This window comes from Rutidosis leptorrhynchoides, chromosome 3, assembly GCF_046630445.1.
Source record: "Rutidosis leptorrhynchoides isolate AG116_Rl617_1_P2 chromosome 3, CSIRO_AGI_Rlap_v1, whole genome shotgun sequence".
Classification (NCBI taxonomy): Eukaryota; Viridiplantae; Streptophyta; class Magnoliopsida; order Asterales; family Asteraceae; genus Rutidosis; species Rutidosis leptorrhynchoides.
In genome coordinates, this window is record NC_092335.1 from 365508318 (window position 1) to 365535655 (window position 27338).

General features: G+C 33.6%; 1 protein-coding gene and 1 long non-coding RNA gene across 2 annotated transcripts; both read left to right on the forward strand.

The window, feature by feature from the left end:
- Positions 1-11279: 11279 nt before the first annotated feature.
- On the forward strand, positions 11280-13067 carry LOC139897596 (uncharacterized). The gene is made up of 3 exons (XR_011776683.1): positions 11280-11404; positions 11761-11836; positions 12540-13067. It is a non-coding gene; the product is annotated as an uncharacterized lncRNA (long non-coding RNA).
- Positions 13068-22517: 9450 nt separating this feature from the next.
- Positions 22518-25816, forward strand: LOC139901249 (uncharacterized). The gene is made up of 4 exons (XM_071883975.1): positions 22518-22645; positions 23480-23549; positions 23957-24734; positions 25260-25816. The coding sequence occupies exons 1-4, from the start codon at positions 22518-22520 to the stop codon at positions 25814-25816; spliced, it is 1533 nt and encodes a 510-aa protein (XP_071740076.1).
- Positions 25817-27338: the final 1522 nt, after the last annotated feature.

The following is a 27338-nucleotide window of genomic DNA, read 5'->3' on the forward strand; positions in this document are numbered from 1 at the left end:
AGATAGTGCCTACACTAGATTTAACAATATTTGTTCAAGTTTGAAAGCTCTAGGTACAACTTACACGGATAAGCAATATATTCGTAAGTTCTTAAGGGCTCTACCATCAAGATGGAGACCAAAGTTGACGGCAATTGACGAATCAAAGAATACGGAAAAGCTAAATCTAGATGAACTCATTGGAAATCTTAAAGTACATGAGGTCATCCTAGATAAAGATGATGAGTTAGAAAAGGCCAAGAGAGAAAAGAACAAGTCAATCGCTCTAAAGGCTAAGATTCATGATGAATATGACATTGATGATGACGATGATGATATTCTCAATGATGATGAGCAACTCGCATTTATTGTTCGCTCATTCAAGAAATTCTATCGAAGACCGGGAAACCAAGTTCGCCCTCCAATGGAACAAAGAAAGACGCCATTCGATCCTAAGAAAAAGTTTGTACGAAAATATTTTGGGTGTGGTGATCCAAATCACTTAATAAGTGAATGTCCCAAAAGAAAGAATGAAAAGGTTTTTCTTGGAGGTGCGTGGGATGATGAAGAAAATGACACTCAAGAAGAAGGAAAGGAAACATGTCTCATGGCCATTGACACACCAAGTGATGACGACAAAGGATCACAAGTCGGACAAACCGACAACGCGGTACTTCAAAATTCCTTTGAGTTTAGTATTGACAACTTTGCTAAATTGTGTACCTTGAGTAGTAAAGTAAGTGACAAAAACACAAATCTAAAGGGAGAAAATAACTTTCTTAGGTTAGAAATATTACAACTTAAAGAAAGAATATCTAACTCACAAGAATGTCTTAAATGTGATGACTTAAAACATGAAAACTATGCCTTGAACAAAACTAACAAACTACTTGAAAATAAAATTAAGTTTTCAAAATATGACGGAAGTAGTAAAGTGTTAGAAAACATCTTAAGTGTTCAAAAATCAACAAATGACAAACAAGGGCTAGGATACAAGGAAAATACTCTTGAAACAAAGTCATCCAAACATAAGCCCATAGTGTTTGTTAGACCTCAAGTAGTAGAAAAACCAAAACTAAATGCCTTCACAACCAATCAAGTTAAGACAAGAGAAAGAGAAATCAAATCATTTGCAAAAAGTTCTTCAAGAAAAATGATTAATCAAAACTCTAAGAATAGAGTCAAAACTAAAAGGAACAACAAAATTAAAATTGTTAAGAAATGAGTTAGAGTAGGAATCTTTAATGCTAATCATCCCAGACCCAACAAACATTGGGTACCAAAGTTATTGATTAATTAAATATAGGTTTGTCTCAATGGTGTTATACAAAATGAGGAATGGATAATTGATAGCGGATGTACAACACACATGACGGGTAACAAAGAATTCTTCACAAAGTATTCGGAGCATAATGGAGGTGATGTAATCTTTGGTGGCGATGTGAAAGGAAAAATTGTCGGTAAAGGTACCATTACTAATCAAAAGATTACACTTGATAATGTGTTGCACATTAAAAACTTAAGTTTTAACTTGCTAAGTGTAGGAAGAATATGTGACAAAGGATATAACATGACATTTACTAAAAATTCATCACACATAATAAAAGATGGTAAAAGTGTCATAAATGGAATTAGGAAGAAAGGCCTTTATACATGCAAATTGGACGACTTTAAGCATGTAGATATTTGTCTCACTTCTATACATGACACTACTACATTATGGCATAGGAGATTAGGGCATGCTAACATGAAACTAATTCATAACATATCCTCAAAAGACATAGTTAGAGACTTGCCTAAATTAAAATATGAAAGCCATTTTTGTAATGCATGCAAAGTAGGAAAACAAGTTCATACAAGTCATAAACCTAAGAATTTCATTTCTACTAAAAGAAGTTTAGAACTTTTGCACATGGACTTATTTGGGCCATCGGCCGTTCAAAGTTATGGAGGAAATTTTTATACTTTAGTGATAGTAGATGACTTTTCAAGATATTCATGGACACTATTTCTAAAACATAAAAATGAAGCATGCGAAAGATTTATAATTTTTGCTACTAAGATACAGAACTTGCTTGGTTGTACTATAGTAAAAATAAGAACGGATCATGGTAGATAATTTAATAATGTTGCTCAATTTGAAGTCTTTTATCATTTAAATGGTATCACTCATAACTTCTAGGCTCCTCGCACACCTCAATCCAATGGGGTTGTTGAAAGGAAAAACCGAACTCTTCAAGAAATGAGTCGAACTATGTTAAATGAACAATCAATACCTCAAAAGTTTTGGAGTGAAGCCGTTGCCACCTCTACCTATATTCAAAATAGAGTATTAATTAGGCCATCAATGGATAAAACACCTTATGAAATTTTAAATGGTAGAAAACCAACCATAAGTCATCTTAGAGTATTCGGGTGCAAATGCTTTATCCTAAACAAAAAGGAATATCTTACAAAGTTTGAGCCTAAAGCTTAAGAAGGAGTATTCTTAGGATATTCGTTAGAAAGTAAGGCATATATTGTTCTAAATAAATATACAAATGTCATAGAAGAATCCCTAGATGTCACCTTTGATGAAACTCCTCCACCACCTAAGACTAAACCTTTAGAGGATGATGAGGTGATCGAACAAGATGCTATAGAAATGATGCCAACTCAAGTCGAGTTCAATGACACAAATGAGGACGGATCTCATTTGAAACTAAGTAAGGATAACTTAGCATCCTCAATAAATATTAAACATGTAAAAGATCATCCTATAGACCAAGTCATAGGGACATCAACACTAGAACCACTAGGTCACAAGTATTTAACCTAATTGCCAACTATGCTTTTATTTCACAAATAGAACCCAAAAATATTAAGGAAGCCCTATTAGATGAAAGTTGGATAGAAGCTATGCAAGAGGAATTAAATCAATTCCAAAGAAGCGATGTATGGGATTTGGTTCCTTTACCGAGTGAAAACAACATCATAGGTACAAAATGGGTCTATAGAAATAAACTAGATGAGGATGGCAAAGTAGTTAGAAATAAAGCTAGACTAGTTGCACAGGGATATAACCAATAAGAAAGAATTGATTAAGATGAAACATTTGCTCTCGTCGCTAGGTAGAGTCAATAAGAATACTTCTTGCATATGCATGTGCTCATAATATCAAACTCTATCAAATGGATGTCAAAAGTGCCTTTTTAAATGGTGTAATAAATGAAGAAGTTTATGTATCACAACCTCCGGGGTTTGAAGATTTCGAAAAACCTTATCATGTTTATAAACTTAAAAAGGCTCTCTATGGACTTAAACAAGCCCCTAGAGCATGGTATGAAAGACTTAGAACATTCTTAATAAATAATGGGTTTGAAATGGGAAAAATTGATAATACACTCTTTATCAAAAGGCATGAAAAGGATTTAGTCATAATTCAAATATATGTTGATTATATTGTATTTTGATATACTAACGAGTCTCTTAGCAATGAGTTTTCTAAGTCAATGCATGATGAGTTTAAAATGAGCATGATGGGTGAACTCAAGTTCTTTCTTGGACTACAAATCAAACAACTAGAAGACGGAACATTCATCAATCAACAAAAATACGTTCATGAAATGCTCAAGAAATTTGGAATGGAGAACTCGAAACCAATGGCGACTCCGATGGCAACAAATGTGAAACTTACTTTAAAAGGAGAAGGAGAACCATTTGATAGTACTAAATATAGGGGAATGATTGGATCCCTTCTTTATTTAACGGCAAGTCGGCCCGACATCATGTTTAGCGTGTGCTTATGTGCAAGATTTCAAGAGAATCCAAAGACGTCGCACGTAGAGGCCGTTAAAAGGATCTTTAGATACTTAAAAGGAACAATGCATCTTGGGTTATGGTATCCAAAGTTTACCGGGATTGATATTATGTGCTTTGCGGATTCCGATCATGGTGGATCAATGATTGATAGAAAAAGCACAAGTGGAGTATGCGCGTTCGTGGGGCTTTGCTTAACGTCATGGTTCTCAAAGAAGCAAACATCCGTCGCATTGTCTACCGCCGAAGCCGAATATGTAGCAATGGGAAGAGCGTGCTCACAAGTGCTATGGATGAAGCAAACCTTCCTCAATTACGGTATCATCTCATCTGAAATACCCATATGTTGTGATAATAAAAGTGCTATAGACCTATCGAAAAATCAAATATTAGACTCTAGGACTAAACACATAGACATTAGGCACCACTTCCTTCGTGACCACGTCTAAAACGGTAATATTGTGATAGATAAGGTAGAATCTGCTGAAAACATAGCTGACATATTCACTAAGCCCCTTAAAAAGGAAACTTTTAACTTGCTTAGGAATGGGTTGGGAATGATGGAACATACTCCGTAAAATTTCTTCCTGATCACGCACGGTCGAACCACGGTCAACCGTGATGAGAGCTGCCTGATGTCTGACGAATTTCTTTGTCTTTTATGCAACTCCTTTAATATCCAAACAACTTTTCCACCAACCACATCTCTTCCTTAAACCCTAACCACTGAATTTCTGGTTTTACTTTTGTCCTACCTTCAAGTATTCTTCAAAAAGTGGTCCATACTCTTTCAAATCTATTCATGGTAAACACCTAAAACTTACTTCAAATTTTACTAAAGTGATTATATTCTTTCCAAAATCATAGGAACACTTATTTCTTGCATGAATTACTTAAATATATGAGTAAAATTGTTGTAAAAAGTTTTTCTTTTTTTTATTTTAACTCATATATGCTTTGAATTTTTAAACTCACTCATGCACACACACATATGTTTGAACAAATCATTATGATACTTGTCAATCTCATTACTAGTATCTACTTTTGACAAACATAGAGCAAAATTCAAGATGAAACTTGTCTAAATTTTCAAAAGAAAAATAGTACAATTTAATTTCAAATTCATAGTTTTCAAAATGAGTCTAGACAAGGACTAATCTACACATGTTTAGCATATAGATTTTTAAACTTAACAACTTGATTAGTTTGCTAAATTTGCGGTTTTTCTAGGAAATGACCAACATGAGAAATCAACGTATCATGAACAATAGGCAACATATGGAGACTAGAACACTTCATGAGGAGCCTGTTGTTCATCATACCTAGTTTCTCGAGCTAACTCAACTTTTTACCCATAACAATTGTTTCTCATTTCTTGAGCTTGATGAAACCATTTATCCAACTCTCATTAGGGAATTCTATGTAATGACCCGGATTTTTCCGCTAATATATAAAAGATTAATATTTACATAATTAAATGTTTCCAATATTTTAAGCAATCCAACTTGTTAAGACTTGTCTATTTGAAATGAATTTCATACAAACGTTTGGCCACCCAGTTTGTCTGACGATTCACGTACGTCATAACGTGTAATAATTATTTAATGGAATATATATATATATATATATATATATATATATATATATATATATATATATATATATGGATATATATATTTATAAATTGTTAAAATGATATTTAAGTATTTCATTAAGTATATTAACAATTGGTTATATATATAAAATGAGACTACTAACTTAAAGACTTCGAAACAATATACATATATGTAATGTTTTTCGACGTCTTAAACCCTAATTTAAACTAAATGTATATGTATTGTATTAAGATGTATTAATACACTTTTGAAAGACTTAAATACATATATCAACATAATTATACTCAACAAAGATAGCTATACTCATAATCTCATTCAACTCTATCAAAAATTCTACTCGTATTTATTCGGTATTTATACCCGTATCATACCCAGCTTCTAAACGTATTTACTATTGGTATATACATACCAAATCATTGATCTTAGCAGCCCTCAATCAGTTTTTAGACATGTATTGATATTATGGAGACTTGTGAGAACCATCCTTTGTCATTAACCATGACTTATTTGTAACAAAACAAAACTATACATATCATATATCTATATCTATATTCACATGTGTAAATATACACATCTCATTTCATTTACATCATCATTTTAACTCACTCTTAAACACATACTCAATGTATTCAGCAACCTTTCATCATATATCTCATAAACCACTTCAAGAACAAGCTTAAAACATCATAACAAGAATCATTCAAGAACATATCAAGATAACCTTCCAACATGAAGAAGTTTACTTTCAATCTTTCAAGCTAACTCAACAACTCTTTAGGATCACTAATTCTACTTTATTTCCATTAGCTTTTCATCTTATAATCAAGGTGAGAATTATATATAAGCTTTAGTTCAATTCATATACTTATAACTATCTTATTTCAAGATAGAATTCTTATTCAAACTTTTGTTCATTTCATGATTTTACTTCAAGAATTCCAAGCCATCAAGGGTATCTTTGAACTCAAGATATTCTCCTTGTTTTTCCAGCAACTTTGTTCATTTGATTTGAGGTAGTAGTCTTATTCATAATCTTATTCGATTCATGTTCACATAGCTATCTTATTTTGAGTTATATCTAATAACAACAAGAACATAGTTTAGATTATTTCTAAACTTGTTTGTAAATAAACTTAATCCTTCTAACTTGACTTTTAAAATACTTCAACACATGTATTATGATAGTATGTCAAGCTAACATAAGGATATAAAACTTGTAAACACGAAGAACACCTTAAAATCGAATATACGCCGTCTTAGTCGAACGGTGGCTGTTTTGGGTTTAATTTTAAAAACCTATCTTAAAATTTGAATTAAAAGATTTTCTTTGGTGAAAAATCTTATTTTATATGGATATTAAATATCCAAAATCCATGGTTAAACTCTAAGTGGAAGTATGTTTTTCAAAAGGGTTATCAAGATGTCGTTCTTACGACGGATATGACTATCTTCTCTTATTTGACACCTAAGCTGTATTTTTGACTATAAACCTATACTTTTTATATTAAGATTAATAATGTTGAGTTCGATACGAAACCATGGCAACTCGAATCACTCAAAATGGATTTGTAACGAAGAAATTATGGGTAAAACAAAATTGGATATTTTTCTTAATTTTTAGCTACGGACATGATTTATAAAAATGGATGCTAACCTTATCCTAGCTAACTTACCTTGTATCCTACATATATTTATACATGTCTTGTTCCCGAACTTATGGAAATACAATTTATAATAGTCGTGATTAAGTTCTACGACAATATATTATAGTCTTAATAAAGATCGTAAGGCACCATATATATATATGACTTGATCACCATGGATTCGTATACAAAGTTTTGACATATAATTTTGACTTCTTCTATATATATTATTGGAACGAACTATTAGACACCATTGGTAGTAATCTCGAGTTAGCTGTGGGTCGAAGTGGATTCCAAAATATTATATACTTTGAGTTGTGATCGAGCCTGAGACATGTATACAATGGGTCGCGGATTGCTTCAGACAATATACATATTATGTGTCTTATTATATTAAGACAATATATTATAGTGTTAGTGAATTCTAACACAATATACGCATTTATATTTATATATATATTTATACTGTTGGACTATTGGACTATTGGACTACGAACGTTAGACTACTAACAATGGACAATTAAAATTATCACAAGTATCATAAGTATGGAATATTAATTATATATATATATATATATATATATATATATATATATATATATATATATATATATATATATATATATATATATATATATATATATATATATCTTGACACAAGAATATTATTATTAGGTTCGTGAATTTGTCAAAAGGCCAAGTCTTATCACCATCTATTCGGAAATCATCACAAGTGAGTTATAGTCCCATTTTTACTATCTAAATTATTTTGGGATGAGAATACATGCAAAATTTATAAATGTTTTACAAAATAAGCACAAGTTCATGGAACTACATTCTACAATTCTTTTGTTATACCGGATATCTGTACTTATTATTATTATGCTTGGTAACCTAAGAATTAGTGAAAAACACTAATTGACGCGAATCCTAAAGGTAGATCTACGGGCACCAACCACCCCCATTTTCGAATAGTGGAAATGCTTTAGTACTTCGAAGGGTTCTTATCATACATTTGAATAGTGGAATGTATGATGCCAGATATCTTAAGCGCTCTATGTTAAGGTCGATTACCAGGCGACTCATCGTATGAATGATTTTTGCAGTTGTAATGATCCTACACATTTAATTAAATGAAATCTTGTGGCTTATTAAATGTTATGATTATTATATAGAAATTAAACCTATGACTCACCAACATTTTTTGTTGACGTTTTAAGCATGTTTATTCTCAGATGAATATTAAAAACGCTTCCGCTATCGTATGCCAACCCAAGGTCAAGATTTGGAGTCGGCATAATTGTTTATATTGTTTAAACTTGCATTCGGAGTGTTGTTGTAATATATTTGATCATATTGTAATGGGTTGTGTAAAAACTTATTTATTTGTGGAGATTGTCTTTGATAGACAATCTAAATTATGTCATTAAGACCTTTATTCAATAATAAAGGTTATGGTTGTTTTTAAAAACGAATGCAAGATTTGAAAAACGTCTCATATAGAGGTCAAAACCTCGCAAAGAAACCAATTAATATGAAATGTTTATAATTAATATGAACGGGGCATTTCATTCTATGCTAATCTTGATGTTTCCAACCGCGATCAAGTGGCATTTCGACTTTTTAATACACCTTACACTTGGTCCCTTGAACAATTCGGAACCGTTATGGCAATTCCTTCGAATGGGCGTTCATTCTATACTCCTTCAACCGATCTAAGATCACTCAATCCTACGTTTCCGTTGCAACCCATCTTAGATCTCATCACCACTCCGGGAGTACAACAAAACCTCAATCAACGGCTTCGCATTCAAGATGACGACATCCGCCATGATCTTCAACTTATTGTTAATGTCATTCGGAACAATGTCTATTGTCGGGAACCTACCGCCAGTCACATCTCCAAAACCAAAGTTGTTGTCATGTGGTCACTTCTCACTCAAGAACCCATAAATCTAGCTTATCTCACTACTCAAAGAATGGGTTACCTTCGAGAACTAGGAACTCGTTCACTTCCGTATTCAAATCATCTTAATCACCTTTTCCAATTCATTAATGCCATCAACGCTTCTCATGTCCCTCAACCCGTATCAACAATTCCTATTACTTATTGGGAGGCTCATCAAGTGATCATTCTCTCGTCCGACAATGAAAGCTCAACAATCTCGGATGCGTTTAGCACCAATGGAATTTATCCTTAAAAGAACTTAATGTTGGTTAAGAACAATTATAAGGGCAGGTAGAAACAACACTTGTCCTAGGATTAACGCTTGTAATGCACTTGCTATGCTTATAATGTTTGTTACTTTTTATGTCTACTATTGGTTCAAGGGGAAGCTATTTTATTAACAAGAACAATTGATAAGTGAGTACAATTTAAGGGGGAGCATTACTCTAGGGTGCGCTTAGTTCCAAGTGGGACTAACCTTTTTGCTTCGACAAAAGGGGGAGAAAGTGTATGGGAAGTGATGTTAACACTTATGTCGACCTACATAGTTAACACTTACTCATATGTTTGTCATCATCAAAAAGGGGGAGAATGTTGGTTAAGATTCAAAGCATAATATTCAAAAGTTAATCACTTTGTTTTGATGATGACACACAAGAACTAAGTAGTTAAATCATATGTAGGATGACATGAGTTCATGAGCCTAAACTATCTCTAGCAAAAGACCAATACTTAAGAAATCATCTTGGAAAAAATGCTACACGGCTGCACCACCGTCGACCGTGACATCAACCGTGCGTGTCCTGCATCAACGAGTTCAAGCTCTTCTAAAGCTGCAAACCCACGGCTGACCTCACAGACAACCGCAGTCCGACCGCAGTTTTCTCTGTTACCAATCTTGACCAAATAAAGTTTGACTAGTTCCCGACATCTATAATTTACAAAACCTTTTTTTAACTACTTATAATAGTTGCCCTTTTTGATCTCAAAAGAGTTTTGAACCAAAAGATGTTAATTTATACTAATCACACCTAATGACATCTTAATGACACTTTAAGCTTGATTTAGGCTAAAACACTCAAGTGTCATATCTCTTTATCATAGTGTCATTTAAACATACTAATAATGGTCATTAAAGTCCCAATTAAAGAGTTGCTCTCCCATTGATTTTATGTATCATTATTTGTATGAAAATGTAATTAGCTCAAGTCTAGTCAAGATGTAACAAGAATCATTATGTTCAAACTAGACTCAAACTAGTTCATTTAAGTTGTAACAATGTTCTAAAAGGCAAGAAACTCCCATAAGCTAAATGACAAGTGATTAAGAAAGGTTGATGAAGATTTTGGAAGATAATGGTTTGTCAAGAGACAAAAATCTGCAATTACCTCTTTTGGTAATCAATGAAAAATGGTCAAAGATTAAAGACTTTCTTCTTTAATGGACATGTCAACTTCCAAGCTTATGTCCAAAACATAAAAGGTAATGAGGATAATTTCAGAAGTAATTGGCCTTTAGTTGCAGCTATTCAACAAGGGAAAATGACAATTTTCAAAGGACAAAAACGGCCATAAGAATCAGATGTCAGAGGTGCACGGTCGAACCACGGTCGACCGTATAGTGAGCCGTATGACTTCCAGGAAGATTTCTCTTTCCTATAAAATCCAAGCCTTGAAGCATTTGAAGACTCACCTCTTGCACTCATATTTTCTCATACTTACTGATATCATTCTTATACTTAATTTGTAATCTTTTAGAGTGATTCTAGCAAGAGTACTTGTAAGCTTAAAGTTGTAAGTTTACTTGTAAACTATCTTCTTAAAGGGATCTAGAAGATAGTTGTGTTTTCACTAGGATAAGTTCATTAGGATCTTGTGGTAAGAGCTATAGGAGTTTGTGAAGTCTTCAAAGGGACGTAAGAGTTCACAAGGTGCGGCTTATCGAAGTACTAGTGTTGTATCCGGACACTCCATCGAGTTTGGAGTATCATAGTGAAGAAAAATCTCAATTCGTAGAATTGAGGAGTGGATTAAGGAAGATTAGTTAACATCTTCCCGAACCACTATAAATCGTTGTGTTTGTTCTCTCTTCTCTTATCTTTTATTTACAATTTAACATATATTTGTATTGCTAGCATTGTTAGAGAACAAACATTTCAAATCACACTATATCAAGTTCAAGTTTAACAAATCGCCAAAGAAATTTTTTAAAAATCGACTAAGTAACTATTCACCCCCTCTAGTTACTTACGACATATAATATACTCAGACCCACTTTGAATTTGTTAATCGGGATGGACTATTCTTCTTGTATTTTTTTAAATCGATTGTGGATTTGGGGTAAAGATTAGGGTTTGAGGTGATAAAACTCCTTTACGTCATCGCGGCTGTGACCACTGTTGCCGCCATCTCTGTTTACAGGTTTTTAAAAGCTTTTTATGTTACATGTTTTTATATGTTGTTATGCTATGACGTTTGCATTGTTAGCTTCGTATTTTGTTTTTTTTGTCAATAATTTTCTTTTATCTTCTATATAGTTATCTCTATTGCTATGATTTGTTGGTGTTTTTTTAGTGCCCTATGTTTTTTGTTGAAAGAATATATTGTTAATAACCTGTGTAATTTTTAATGTAATTAGTCTTGGGTTCATATTTATTACACAAAATGACTTTACAGAACTTTGTTTCTCAACTTTTCACGTGTATTTAACACAGTAGTGATAAACATTTAAATGGGTCATGGGTAGCTCTATAAGAATGTTAATAGTTTTGGGTTAGATTGTAGTGAGATTGGTGATGATCGGCCTCCATCAGGGTGTTCGTTTTCGTGTGATGGCAAGTTTCTTGCTACCTGGTACGTTTCCTTTAGTTTCCTATTATTTTTGTAAAACATCCATTTCCTATTATTTAACACAATCATTCTATTAATCTCGTGTTGGGGACTCCCCTGTTACCTTGGGGGTCAAAGAATGTTGTTGTACAACATAAGTTTGGTTCGTGCAGGAAGGAAGAAATAAGGGCCAATCGTGTTCATCCCATTGACTCTTATTATGATTTTGTAAGGTCTTTAAGTACTAAAATATTCTGTAAACTTCCGTTATCTTAGTGTTGACTTACCTATGGTTGACATCCTTTCAACAACAGTAAGTATACCTTTTAACCTACATATTGCTCTCTCTCTCTCTCTCTCTCTCTCTCTCTCTCTCTCTCTTGCATACGAAGAAATCCTTTATTTTGTCTACTTAAATGATAGGCTGTATATTAGTAACAAATTAAATACCAATTGGCTGCAAGTTGACCCATATCAGGATCAATATAAACTCATCACGTAATTCGTGCTTTCTCAGTGTGAAATTGTTAGCCTTAACTCTATGTAATGATAGAACAAGTCACTGATGAGTTAGAAGGGCTAATTTGTTTATGCAGTACAAGTTTTAATATAGTAAGCACTAATATAGTTACATAAAGGAAGTATTTGTTTTTATGTAAACTGTAGCATTTCGCTTGCTTGTTTTTTTAATTGGCATTATTGAAATGAAAAAAATCGTGTGATGCAGGTTTTTAGTGAGTTCACTATTGGTAAAGAGTAAAGACTGAAAAGTAAGGAAGACGGAATTTATTTTAGATTTTCTGATAGGGATGGCTGCTGGATCAAAGAGAGATCATATTGTTATTCTACGTATAGATGGAGAAGATTTACTAGAGTTCATTCACAACCCAGCTTTTGAACCAGAAATGATGTCCATTTTCTCATAGATTGATATATCGAATGGATCTCTTACTCACTACACTAACAAGGCTTTTGAGAAACTTATAGTAGATAAAGGGATGCCTCCGGTTTTAGAATTTTGGGTAATTTCTTCTTATTCATCACCAATATTGACCCGTTCATAAGTAAATGGGTAGAAATTGTCAACTTTTGTTGCACACATTTTTACAAGCAGAGATATTTTTTTGGTTCATGACTTGAGTTAGTTCATGAACTTTAGTCTGATAGTGGTTTATCTAATGTGTATTTCATAAATTCAAACCTTAATAATTGTAATTTTACACTTGGATGCAAGCTTGAAACAGGACAATTTGAACTACAATATGTATAAAAGGAGATTTGATATCGAATCTGAGTGCAAAGAGGTCTACAGTGGTCATGGAGATAAAAAAGACCATGCCACTTTTAAAGACACTGGATCACTTTGTTAGATTGATATATAATCACACTGATATATTAATACCCGCACCCTCATTATTGAATTGCACCTTCAATATATCTTCTTTAAGAGTTTATAATCACTTTCATATTGATAACATTATCATTGTAAATCATCAACCATGTCTGATGACTGTAACTTTACCCCGTTGAATTTGTTAATGTTACACATTGATGTAGATGTTAAGATCCATGTTTAGATTTCCATGAAATGGATTCAAACAGACTTCAACAACCCATCTCAAGTGTCCAGCATTGAAATGATACTATACAATGATGAGGTTAGTCACTCTCTTAACAATATGCATGTCTGTTATATGAAGTGCGAATTTGTCATGTATTTTATTATTTTTGTAAATCAAACATGTTTGATTGGATCAAACAAAAATAGCAACTCTATTTCTTTGGATCCTTTTTATTTTAAATGACCAATCGGTTTTGCAACAAAAACTCATAATAATTAGGATGTTGAATGGTTGTTGCTATTCAGGTTTAATAGTCACAATTTGGTGCTTTTTGAAGCAGGTTCTTATGTTGGTACCTTGATTAACAACATGAGTATTGTAGAAGGGTGAATACAATTCCTTTTAAATAACTTTAGTGTTATAACAGTTTAGTATTCAAGCATGCAATTTAAATAAGAGTCAAAGGTAATTTTCAACGATTATTCTTTATTGATATGAATCACAAAGAATCACAACCGTTCTTTGCGAAATAATAGTTGGTTGAATACATATTACACCTAAATTATAGCTATAGAGGATATCTTAAGCTATTACACGTTTTGGACTCTATTTAAATAAACCCACACCACTACATGATACAATAGTGAATACTTCTATTTATAGTAATCCTTTTATCCGTGTAATTGATCCATTGTCCATTGGTACATAGGATGTCTGTACTTGTGCGGACAACTGCATCAGAGAGCGTGCTCTCTTCTTTCCTCTTTGGTAGCTATTTGCAGGAACAACTTAATTCGGTTTGACACCACTATTTGAATAAACATATAGAATGTTGGGTTCTCTAGGCGTTGACAAAGTATTACACATGTCTGCACATGCGTTAAACTTCTGCATTCCCACGTGATCTTGTAAGGTCACTTGTCAGCCGCCGACATGTGTCCTTTTCTGTTCAACTTTGTCTTCGACTTCTGTTGAATAGTACACTTGATGTAGACCACTCAAGAAAGTACTATGCTTGTAATGGAGCATAACTGTCTAAGTGTTGTATGCTGCTACCAGCTATGCTGGTTCTTCTACACTGATTCACTTGATCTTCATGATTTGCTGGCCACTCATCCTGTGCTTAATGAAGAATACTGTCTACCTTGTGTTGGTAGACCAGGCAGCATACGAGAACACTCGACACAGCAATAATTGTTGTCTATACATAAATAAACCTATGCTGGTTGCACATGACATTCTAGTGTACATAATTGCTGTTTTTTCATAATTAAATCCTTAATTATTTTGGGAACTCAACATCTTGTGATGAATAATGGAAATTATCAAAAAGGTTAATGAAAACATATATATCTATCATATGTTTTATTAACAGGTTTATTTAGTGATTGAATTGATAATGATTTGGGATTGTGTGTTTATAAGAGTAGGTTGTTATTGTTTTAAAAAAAGTTAATTTCAATTGCTCTTAGGATCTGAATACGAATCAGGTTTATATATTACACTATTTTCTGCACGTGCATCACTGTTTAAATGGCTAAACACACACACACACACACACACACACACACATATATATATATATATATATATATATATATATATATATATATATATATATATATATATATATATATAGGGTGAGGATCCAGTGAGAACTTTTTTAGTGTGAGAACTCTAGGAACTCCAAATACACTGAAATTCGAGCAAAAAAGGTGGCGGGCGAGCAAAAAAAAGAAATTCGAGCAAAATTCAAAAACACGGACGAACGCTCGCCACTTTTTTTTGCTCGAATTTCAGTGTATTTTGGAGTTCTCACGGTTCTCACACAAAAAAAGTTTTCATTTGATCCCTCTACTCTCTCTCTATATCTATATCTATATATATATATATATATATATATATATATATATATATATATATATATAGAGAGAGAGAGAGAGAGAGAGAGAGAGAGAGAGAGTAGAGGGAAGTAACCAATCAGGGGGAAGCGGAGGGAAGCAAAAACTTTTTTTTTTCGTTTTTTGAAAAAAATCTTGTTCACGAACATTATAGATGAGATGAAAATATGAACATTTAGTAGAGACACTTTGTGATAAATGTTTTTATTTTGACGGGAAAACGCTCGAAGAAGTAATATATAACAATTATCGTGTTTTTCGAGCGTATGTTGAGGTTTTAGCTATTGGGGTTTAGATATTAGGGTTTAGAAATTTAGGGTTTAGGGTTTAGATTTAGGGTTTAGATTGAGTTTTTAAAACGAACGGTTTAGAGTTTAGGGTTTAGGGTTTGGTATTTTGGGTTTATGGAATAAACCCAAAACACTAAACCCTAAACTCTAAATCGGGCTAAATTTTACTTCACAAAACATGAAGAAAAAAAAAACGTTCATATTCTTCACGAACAATATTATCTTGAATGTTATTTTTGTCGATCGTTTTTCCGCCTAAATAATAACATTCATCACGAAGTGTCTCTTTTAAATGTTTATATTTTCGTGTGATCTTGATGCCGAAAAAAAAAATTCCAAAAAAAAAACGAAAAAAAAGAAAATTTGCTTCCCCCGTTTCCCCCCGATTGGTTACTTCCCATTGATCTTGCCCCTATATATATATATATATATATATATATATATATATATATATATATATATATATATATATATATATATATGTATGCAGACTGCAGTACAGTTGTAGCGAATCAATGTCGTATTGTTCTATCAATTAAACAAAACAGATCTGTTGCAGTTTAGTAACCATTTGTGTGGTTGTCAGATGTTCATCGGTGAAGATGTAGAAACAATCATAGAGTTCGAGTATGCGTAAGTGCTTAAAATTACCAGCTACTGTTTTAAATCGCGAATTAGATAAAAAAAAAAAAGTTGATAAGAATGTGAAAGGAACAATTGTATATGTATTACTCTATAATTGATATTGTCCTCCAGTATGTTGATGCTCCAACTACCAACATAGAATAATTTTTTGCTTGAAAGGGTAGTTGCAGAAATTCATGATAAGTATAAAAGCATGATGTTAAACCATTAAAGAGGTTCGATCAATTGTGAAGGTGTGTTAAGAGTTTTAAGTATACTTTATGTTTAAACTTGATCTTTATCTCTATAATATAGTTAACATTATCTTATAAAGCTATTATTGAAATATTATCACTATCACTATCACTATAACTTAACTATATACATTAAAAGAGAGTCTCGATTAGCTAATAAATGTTTTCAAAACCCCCTTCATTACCATTAGATTATAAAATTACATTATAATACCTCTTGATCCAATGGCCCTTAATCATCTACTAAAAAAATTAGCTAATAAATCAACTTTACATATAATCCATCCCTAAAATACCCTTCTAATAAAAAAACACGGTAGCTTTTAACAAAATTAGGGTTTCGTACAAAGACCAACAAATTGAACCCATCGATTCAAACGCTTTATCTAAATTCCATGAAATCGATCCACAAGTAGCTCATATCGTAATAGTATGGTATGTTATGAGTCGTTATTTCTGTTGCTTATACTAAATCCATGTCTACACTATCATATTCATTGTTGCTTTTGCCCAATAAGCATTTATCATCTGGTATTTTTCTGTAATCTTTATATATTGCTTGTTGGATTTGCTTATTATACTTTAATTATGTTAAAAATTGTTTCTTGAAGTAACTTATGAGTTCTTGGATTCATTCTTCTTGTTCCCTTTTTTGTATGTGTTACTTTTGTGTACTGATGAAGTTTATAAACCTAATAGTTACATTATGTTTGTATTGCTGATTAGTTTCTATGTAAGGGTTTACTAGAGATAAGAATTTGGGTGTGCTGGAAACTGATTATTACTATGATTTAGACTTTGGATTTTTATGAATTGTAAGGGCCGTAGTAATTGGGGACCTCGGGTTATGGGAAGTAGGTAAGGATTATACTCACTTTGAAATTGATTCTGAGTGTAGTTATACTCACCTTGGAAATGGACATAGGGCACTTTTTTGAGAATAGATGGATAGGAAATGGGTATTGGATTATTGAAATTGTTTTTGACATATAATCGAAGGTATGTTAGTTGTGTAGAAAGAATGCGAACTTGTTTTTCGTTTTCGTCTTTCTCTTTAATTTATACAAGAATGTTGGTTGTGCTGACATGGGTCACTAATCACCACTGTTGTAAACGGCGCCCATTGCGTCCGTTGCGACGTCCGTTGCAGCATTTTGGTAGCTAAACCGTTTTGACCCTGTCCCGTTTTCTTATAAGCCGGTAAACGGTCAAAAGTCAGGTCAATTGCAGGAAATATTGGGTCAACGTCGGTCAAAAGACAGAAATTCTGTTAAAATCGGTCATAAGTCTGTCAAAGCAATCAAAATTCACTTAGTTTAGTATTCCATTTTGTATTATATTTACGCTAATAGCAATTATAGGTACAAACTTCTCAACGAAGGTTTTTTAGCTTTAAAATATGTGTGAATATATATTTATATACATACAAGCCAACATTAGTCAATATCCGTTTCGACCCGTCTCGGCCCCGTTTTTTCCGTTGCGACATTTTGAGGTCGCTATCGCTTCGTCCCCGTCTCGCGTTTTTTTTAACCTTGCTAATCACACAATGTTTTTTCTCTTTTTAACTTCTCTGCAGTATTTGGTTGTTGTTCAAACAGATAATACTGAGACATCATCATGCATCATCAGCCCTCAGCAAGTCAAGTATATCATTATCTTAATCCTTTGTGTATATTTTTACATCTATCAAATGCATTTGACTTGGTTTGACCCAAAATTTTGTACGTTTAATTTGTAGCATTTTGTTGAATGGAAGTCCCGTAGATATGAGGACTTGTGTTTATAAGGTTTGTCGAGATTGGTCCTTGAGGGCATATATTATATATGTCAAAACCCACAAATGAATACACTTTTTAGTACTGATCGAGCCATGTTGGTTTGATTGGCCTGACCCGAAACACCTTCTAATGAAAAGATTAAAAGCTTGTGTGACAAATGTTATTACAAAATGACGTGTTTTCTTTAATTATGTTTTTTAAAGAAAAAAGAATTGATTTAGGAGGTTTTACTCATTAATTATTAACTTTAGTTTACTGTCAAACCGATTTCATGTAAGTTTTTTTGTTTGACCCATTTGATCCGTACAGATAAAAGTAATACAAATCAAAATAAGTAAACGGATCGAAATTGCAACTATAGCATATACATATGTATGTAGAGCGTTTGGATTATGTATACAGATTAATGTGTTGTTCTTTTCTATTAATTTCCAAACAGGATCCTGGACCACAGATTCCAACATATGTAACGAACATGCTTAAGTATGGATCTAATCTTCTTCAAGTGGTGGGCCAGTTTAGTGGTATTAAATATTAATCTATCAAACGCTTTCTGTTCCATTATATGATGCTTTAATCTTCCACATTCCATTTAAGTATAAATAATCCTCTTCTAAATTTTATAGGAAATTATATTATAGGGTTAAATATCCATACATTGATGTTATAAAAACCAGATGTGGTTACTCGATGTGTAAGCAGAACACACTCTTTAAATTAGTAGCATGTACAATCAATAATAATTTAATGATGTTAAGATATATATATATATATGGGAAAAATAAGCCGAATCTCGCTAATAGCTATAGGTAGCAAGATGGGCAGGTTAGGTGACTGGTAGCTTTTTTTAATAAGCATCAACTGAATCTGGCTCAATTGGCTACATTTCACTTTTCAGGAGACCACGTCAATGAGACTTACATGTATGTTTGATTAACTTTTTCATTTGAAAAGTTTTCCACATTATTTATTATTTAGATATATATTTTACATTTGTTGAGTATCTAAACAGAGGTGAATTGAAGATGAAAAGCATCCTAGAATGACTCTGGCTGCTTCTCTTTGTCTCACATCCCAGCTAGAAGGCATTCTACAATGAGCAATGTTCTGAAAAATAATCAAGATTGATCTATAAGTTTTGATCAGGTTGATGTGTGCTATGTTTAACGATAAGTTTTGATTCTTTTGGAGTTGTTGATGTTAATTGTAATAATCACTTTGACCATCTCTTCACTATTGATTCTCATATATCTATGTTATGCTCACTAATATGATTATAATAATGAGTGATTGTTGTGTTTTACAGATAAATTTGCTATAGAAGTAGACAGATGCAAAATACCTATATAATCTATTCTTTGCAAAATATTTTGATCCTAGAAAACATTTGTAATATTATAAAATGAGACAGAATACTAATTGTGTGTTTAGGGCTTAGGATTTAGTGTATAGGGTTTACGGTTTACGGTTTAGTGTTTAGGGTTTAAGGTGTAGGGTTAAGGGTTTATGGTTTAGGGTTTATAGTTTAGGCTTTAGAGTTTAGTTTTTAGAATTTATGGTATAGAGTTTAGGGTTTAGGGTTTAGGGTTTTATGGTTTATGGTTTATGGTTTACGGTTTACATATATGGTTTAGGGTTTAGTGTATATGGTATAGGTTTTAGAGTTTAGGGTTTAGGGTTTAGAGTTTCGGGTTTAGGGTTTACGGTTTAGTGTGTAAGGTTAAGGGTTAGTGGTTAATGGTTTAGGGTTGATTTAGGGTTTAGGGTTTAGATATAGGGTTTATGGGTTTAGAATTTAGTGTATAGGGTTTAAGGCTTATGGTTTACACTTTAAGGTTTAGGGTTTATAATTTAAAATTTATGGTTTAAGGTTTAGGATATAAGGTTTAGGGCTTAGGGTTTTGTTTATACAATTTATGGTTTAGAGTATAAATATAGTGTTTAGGGTTTAGGTTTAGGGTTTATGGTTTAGTGTGTAGGTTTAGGGTATATGATTTTGGGTTTAAGGTTTAAAGTTTAGGTAAAAATGTATATGGGTCAATTTTTCTTTCGTTAGTTAAGCCACCTTTTTCTAAAAGAGATTGGGGTTTAAGGTTTAGGGTTTAGGGTTTAGGGTGTAAGTTTAAGGGTTAATGGTTTAGGGTTTAGGGTTGATTTAGGGTTTAGAGTTTAGTGTATAGGGTTTTGGGTTTAGGTTTTATAGTTTACACTTCAAGGTTTAAGCTTTAGGTTTTAGAATTTATGATTTAAGGTTTATGATATAGGGTTTCGAGTTTTGTTTTTACAATTTATGGTTTAGAGTATAGATATAGGGTTTAGGGTTTAGTGTATAGGGTTTAAGATTTAGGTTTAGGGTTTATGGTTTAGTGTTTAGGGCTTATAGTTTAGGGTTTAGATTTAGACATTTAAGGTTTAGGGTTTACGGTTTAAGGTTTAGGGTTTAGAGTTTAGCGTTTAGTATGTAGGGTATATCATTGGTGGTTTAGGGTTTAGGGTTGGTTTAGGTTTTAGAGTTTAGGGTTTAGATATATGGTTCAGGGTTTTGAGTTTAGTGTATAGTGTTTATGATTTCGTGTTTAGGGTTTATGGTTCACGGGTTAGGGTTTAGGTTTTAGATTTTAGAATTTATGATTTAGGGTTTTGGTTATAGGGATTAGGTTTTTAGGTTTAGGGTTTACTATGTTTAAGGTTTAGATTTAGGGTTTAGGTTTAGGGTTTGGTGTTTAGTGTTTAGGGAGCGAGATATGTTGATGAAGCTGTAAGTTAAAGTACAATTTGGGTTATCTTTTGACCCATTTGATTCCTGTTTTTTACCCTTATGTTCCAATTGACCCATTAAACTAATTTAAGATTAAAGCTTCTCCAATCAACCCATATTAGATAAAAAGCCATAACCTAATTTGGGTTATCAATGTGAACCATGTTTTATATCTTCTCTACAGTATGGGAAGTCTAGATACAAAGTTAATATTTTGTTTTTTGTGTTTCATTTATAGTGAACGAACAATTCTTACGTTGTATTATACTTATTTTTTAAATATCTTTCTCAAATAGCAGCATAAAGATTAGTGTTGTGGAGAGATTTCAGAGTCGCTTGTTCGGTGGTTGGATAACTTTCTCACGGGCGTTGATTGAACTCCTAACAACTATAATTTTCAATGTTGGATTAGAAACTAAGTGATGAGTTAATTTCTCAACTTCGTGCTGATCACAATATAGAAAACAGCAATGTAGGGATCGATGTGGTTACTCGATGTGTAAGCATAACACATTCTTTAAATCAGTAGCATGTACAATCAATCAAAATTTACTGATGTTAACATATATATAGGAAAAATCAGTCGAATCTCGCTAATAACTATAGGTAGCAAGATGGGCAGGTTAGGTGACTGGTAGCTTTTCTTAATAAGCATCAACTGCATCTGGCTTAATTGGTTACATTTCACTTTTCAGGAGACCACATCAATAAGACTTACATGTATGTTTGATAACTTTTCCATTTGAAAAGTTTTCCACATTATTTATTATTTAGATATATATTTTACATTTGTTGAGTATCTAAACATAGACTAATTGAAGATGAAAAGCATCTTAGAATGACTTTAGCTGCTACTCTTTGTCTCACACCCCAGCTAGAAGGCATCCTACAATGGGTCATGTTCTGAGAAATAATCAAGATTCATCTATAAGTTTTGATCGGATTGGTATTGTGTGCTATGTATAGCGGTAAGTTTTGATTCTTAGTTGAGTTGCTGATGTTAATTGTAATAATCACTTTGACCATCTCTTCGCTATTGGGCCTCATATATCTATGTTATGCTCACTAATATGATTATAATAAAGAGAGATTGTTGTGTATTACATATAAGTTTGCTATAGAAGTAGACAGATGCAAAAATACCTATATAATCTATTCTTTGCAGCACATTTTTATCCTAGAAAACAGTTGTAATATTATAAAATGAAACAGAATACAAATTACGTGTTTAGGGTTTAGGATTTAATGTATAGAGTTTACGTTGGGTGAGTTAATTTTATTTTCATACAAAATATACTTTACCAAATATGATTTTACCATTGATATATCACATTCATAAGTACATTTGAGAATTTCTTTTTTTAAACATGTTATTGACAAATGTTTATGAACTGTTTAACGATTAAAATATGAATGTGATTTAGCGGCTGCCGGAAGAGCTTCAAAAACTGCCTGAACTACAAAGTAATTGTGACTATGAGTGTACAAAGTAATTGTGACTATGAGTGTTTCGATCTGAACAACAAAACTCATATATGGGGTTTGAAGCGAGAAAAAAGATAAAAAAAAAGTACGTTCCTAAAGGGTGGCTAAAGTTCTTAACTGTAAATGGGTATGTTCCGGACGACAAGTGTTTGATTGCGTTCCTGCGTGACGAAAGCAGGTTCATCATGGTCTTAGATGGAACTCACCCGTTGTAACAGTTTGTTTCGGTATCAAAGTCTTTTGATTCTGCATGTATACCGTTAGTTTGGGCAGAAGTGTTAATGAATATGTTGAATGATGTATCTATGGATTTAATATCTTTTTATTTTGATGCTTAGACATGTAATTATTAAACACTTTTAGATATAGCTTATAGTAGCTTAGTAACCATTGAATAGCTTGGCATGTAATTGAATTTTATGATATGTCAATCGATGAATGATGGTCATTTTTATATGCTGCAGATCTTATCATTAAACACGAGTTGCAATTAAACACTTAATATGTATGATTTTATGTTTGTATAATCTTTGTCTTCTGTATATTAAAAAAATTGTCAATATAAATATGTTACAAAAGTATTCTTATGGAAACATCAACTTCATATTGATCATCTTCTATTGTTAGATTATTTGGATAACCAAATTCAAAGCAAAATAACAAATACAATATAATATGGTATTAATAAATGATTTCACCTTTTAAAAATCCCGCGAAATCGCGAGTCTTTAACTAGTTCTCTTATATAGGATGGTTCACTTTTGGATGCAAACATTGTAGGTCAAAGTCCGGTAACAAGGTTATTGGTTCGTATGCTCAAATGATGTGGGGACGTCAACAATGGTTTTCAAGTTAAGAGGAGTGTACCCAAAGTAAGTAACCTTTAGGTTTGTATAACCTAATACAGATACCATACAATTGCAGACATGAAGTTTATCTCTAGTTTTTTTTACCATGTTTATGTAATTGTATTTCATGTATGACATCTTACATGCATTGTAACTGTATCCAGGGGCGAATTTGAGGGCGTGCAATACGTGCGCTCGCACATGACCCATAATTCAAAGGGGCCTATCATACTAGTACTTAACCAAAATTTTTAGTGTTTACTGAACGTATTCATAAATAAATTTAAAACTTTTGTACACCAAAAGTCCTATTTTTTGTTAATTGAACAGGGCCCATATGAAAAATTAGAATTGACGGGACGGCCCTGACTATATCATACACTTAATCAGTCTCAATATGAACATTTTCGAATACTATTTTATAGAGTTGTCGTGCAACGCACGGGCTCTTAAATCTAGTAGTATATATATATATATATATATATATATATATATATATATATATATATATATATATATATATATATATATATATATATATATATTGTAAAGCCGTTATATCCCTTTTGACTCCACTTAGTGCTTGTTATTTTTATTGATTTTTTTTTATATTTGTTTTAGTTTGCCTGTTTTACTTATAGGTTAATATAGACACTACTAGTACTTATGGTCACTTGAGGTCATGTCCTCCTAGTTTAGGGGTGGGTAGGACTAGAGGGGTTAGGGGGGGGGGGGGTAATAGGGTTGCTGCTCCGGGTAGGATTAGAGTGGGTAGTTGGAACATCGGAACCTTATCTGGCAAACAGTATGAGCTTGCAGAGATCTTTCTTAAGCGTAACGTAGACATAGCGTGTGTGCAAGAGACTAGATGGAAGGGTTCAGAGGCGATAGAGATTAATGATTACAAGTTGTGGTACTCAGGTTCTAGGATAGCACGAAATGGGGTAGGAATCATTATAGGAAAACCGCATAAGGATCATGTCGTTGATGTGGGTAGGTTTAGCGATAGGATTATGTCGGTTTGTATCATTATTAATGAGGAGACTTTCACGGTCATTTGGGTGTACGCACCTCACGCGGGTTTAGGAGACGTGGAAAAGAAGAACTTTTGGGAATTATTAGATGACGTGGTGAGGGGGTGTCCAGCCGACCATCGACCGATTATAGGGGGCGATCTGAATGGACACATAGGAGCAGATGCAGAAGGTTATGAGGGAGCCCATGAGAGCTTTGGGTATGGTGTTAGAAAAGAGGAAGGGTGCTCTGTAATTGAGTTTTCCATTGCCCATGATTTGGTTGTTACAAACTCTTTCTTCAAGAAGAGGGATGCTCAGTTAGCCACCTTTCATATCGGGGGTCGTAGTACCCAGATTGACTTTTTGCTTCTCCGCAAAAGGGACCTTAGGAATTGTAGGGACTGTAAGGTCCTCCCAGCCTTGACTTGCTCCTCCCAACACAGATTGTTGGTCATGGATTTAGCCACTCAGTGAAGAGTAAGTAGGAGGGTGAGGGTTGTACAACCTAGAATCTTTTATAAGAACCTAAAAAGAGTAAAAGCAGAAACTTTTAGTACGATAGTTGCTGAAAGAATGAGTGTAGAAGTGGAAAACGTTGACCTTATCGACGCAGACCAGATGTGAAACCGCTTGGCGTCCACCATTGTAGATGTGGCCAAAGAGGCCCAAGGGGTGGCAGTTGCGAGGTCCAAACGAAATTCTCCTTCAAACAGGCAAGAGGGGACACTTGTTGAGCGAACTAGGGTAGAAGAAAGATACAAAGAAGCTAAGAGAGAAGCAAAAAGGGCCGTAGCACTAGCAAAAGATAAAGCTTATGAAAATTTATATAGGAAACTAGACTCTAAAGAGGGGGAAAATGAAATATATAGGATAGCCAAAGCTAGGGAGTGAAGAAGAAGGGATCTAGAAAACATCATATATATCAAAGATGAGGCGGGTCATAGTATAGTGAGAGAAGATGATATTAGAAAAAGATGGGAAGAGTATTTCTCATCGCTTTTCGGTGAGGATATACCCGAGTTAAACAGTGAAGTACGAGAGGTACTCCATTATCAAAACAACTATTTCTGCACGAGAATCAACCAGAAGGAAGTTAGATCGGCTCTACGTAAGATCCTGAGCAACAAAGCAGTAGGACCAGACCAGATTCCTATAGAGGCGTGGCGGTGCTTAGGCGATGACAGAGTTAGATGGTTGACAAATGTTTTCAACACGACATTTAGAAGCACAAAGATGCCAATGGAATGGAGACTCAGTGAGGTCATTCCCATCTACAAGAACAAGAGGGATGCACATATATGCAGTAACTATAGAGGTATAAAGTTACTCAGTCATACGATGAAGCTTTGGGAGAGAGTGATTGAAACTAGGCTCCGATGCGAGACAAAGGTTTTAGAGAACCAATTCAGTTTCATGCCAGGATGCTCGTCGATGGAGGCTATTCACATTATCAGATGTCTTATGGAAAAGTATAGGGAAAAATAAAAGAACCTATTCATGGCGTTCTTAGAGTTAAAAAATGCCCATGACAGTGTCCCGCGTGAGTTGATATGGAAGACCCTTAGTGGTAGGGGTGTCCCTAGTAGATATATAAGAACTATTAGAGACATGTACGAAGGAGCAAAGACTCGCGTACGAAAGATAGTGGGAAACACAGAGTTTTTCCCGGTAGAAGTAGGCTTACATCAGGGATCTGACCTTAGCCCATACCTTTTCGCTTTGATCCTAGACGAGTTGTCTCAAAGGATAGAGGAGAGCATCACATGGTGCTTAATATTTGCCGACGATATTGTAGTAGTTTCGGATTCCCAGGATGAGCAAAACATAACACTTGAGCAATGGAGGACCGCCTTAGAGCAAAATGGACTACGGATTAGCAGACTTAAATTGGAATACCTTAGATGTGATTTCGAGACGATCGAGGAAGAAGACAACAATATGGTGAATATTCGAATTGGGGACCAGATCTTACCACTGCAGGAGTCCTTTAGATACTTAGGCTCGATGCTTCAAAAATCAAGAAGGGTCGATGAGGATGTAACTCACCGTATAAAATTAGGATGGTTGAAGTGGAGAGCGACGAAGGGGGTTTTATGTGATAAGAAAATACCCTTTAAGTTGAAAGGCAAATTCTTTAAGGTGGCAATCAGACCAGCCATGATGTATTGTTCTGAGTGTTGGCCAATGACGAAGGCTCGCGAGAGGAGGATGGAGGTGGCCGAAATGAAGATGCTTAGGTGGATGAGTGGTAAGACCATGCTAGATATGATACCGAACAGAGTTTGTAGGGAGAATTTAGAAGTGGGGAGCATCATCAACAAGCTTGGGGAAGGCAGGCTTAGATAATTTGGGCATGTTAGGAGGCGCCCGCTTATAGCCCCAGTAAGGAGAGTGGAGGCTCTCACTGTTAGTGGCGTAAGGAGAAGAGGTAGACCCAGACGCAGGTTGGAGGATAGATTAAAACTTGACATGAAGGAGCTTCTTTTAACCGAGGACATGACTTCTGATAGCACCTCTGGAGGAGTAGAATTAAAATTATTGAGTAGAATTTTATTTTTATAATATTAAGATAGTAGGATTAGAAAAAAAATATAGGAGTAGGATCTATAGATATTTTGTATGTTTTACATGTCTCTCCTAATGTGTAGTATACCTATGTATCTTCTTTTAAGGATTCTATGTACGTACGTTTTATGCATGGATGCATCTTCATGTGGAGTGATTTATGTAATTCTTGCGTTCGCTTTTACCCCGACAACTTCTTGGTATGTGTTTTGTATGTTTGTGCAGGCATGTATGATGTATGCAGTATGTGTTATTTATGTATGCATGTTTATGTAGGCTAGTTTGTTTTTGTATGTATGTATGTATATGTGTTTTTGTTCGTTTGTGGGGTGGGTATATATGTATGCATGTACGTATGTTTGTAGGCTGTATGTATGCATGCTTATGTAGGTATGTATATATGTAGGGAAGGACGTATGTATGTATATTTGTAAATATATAT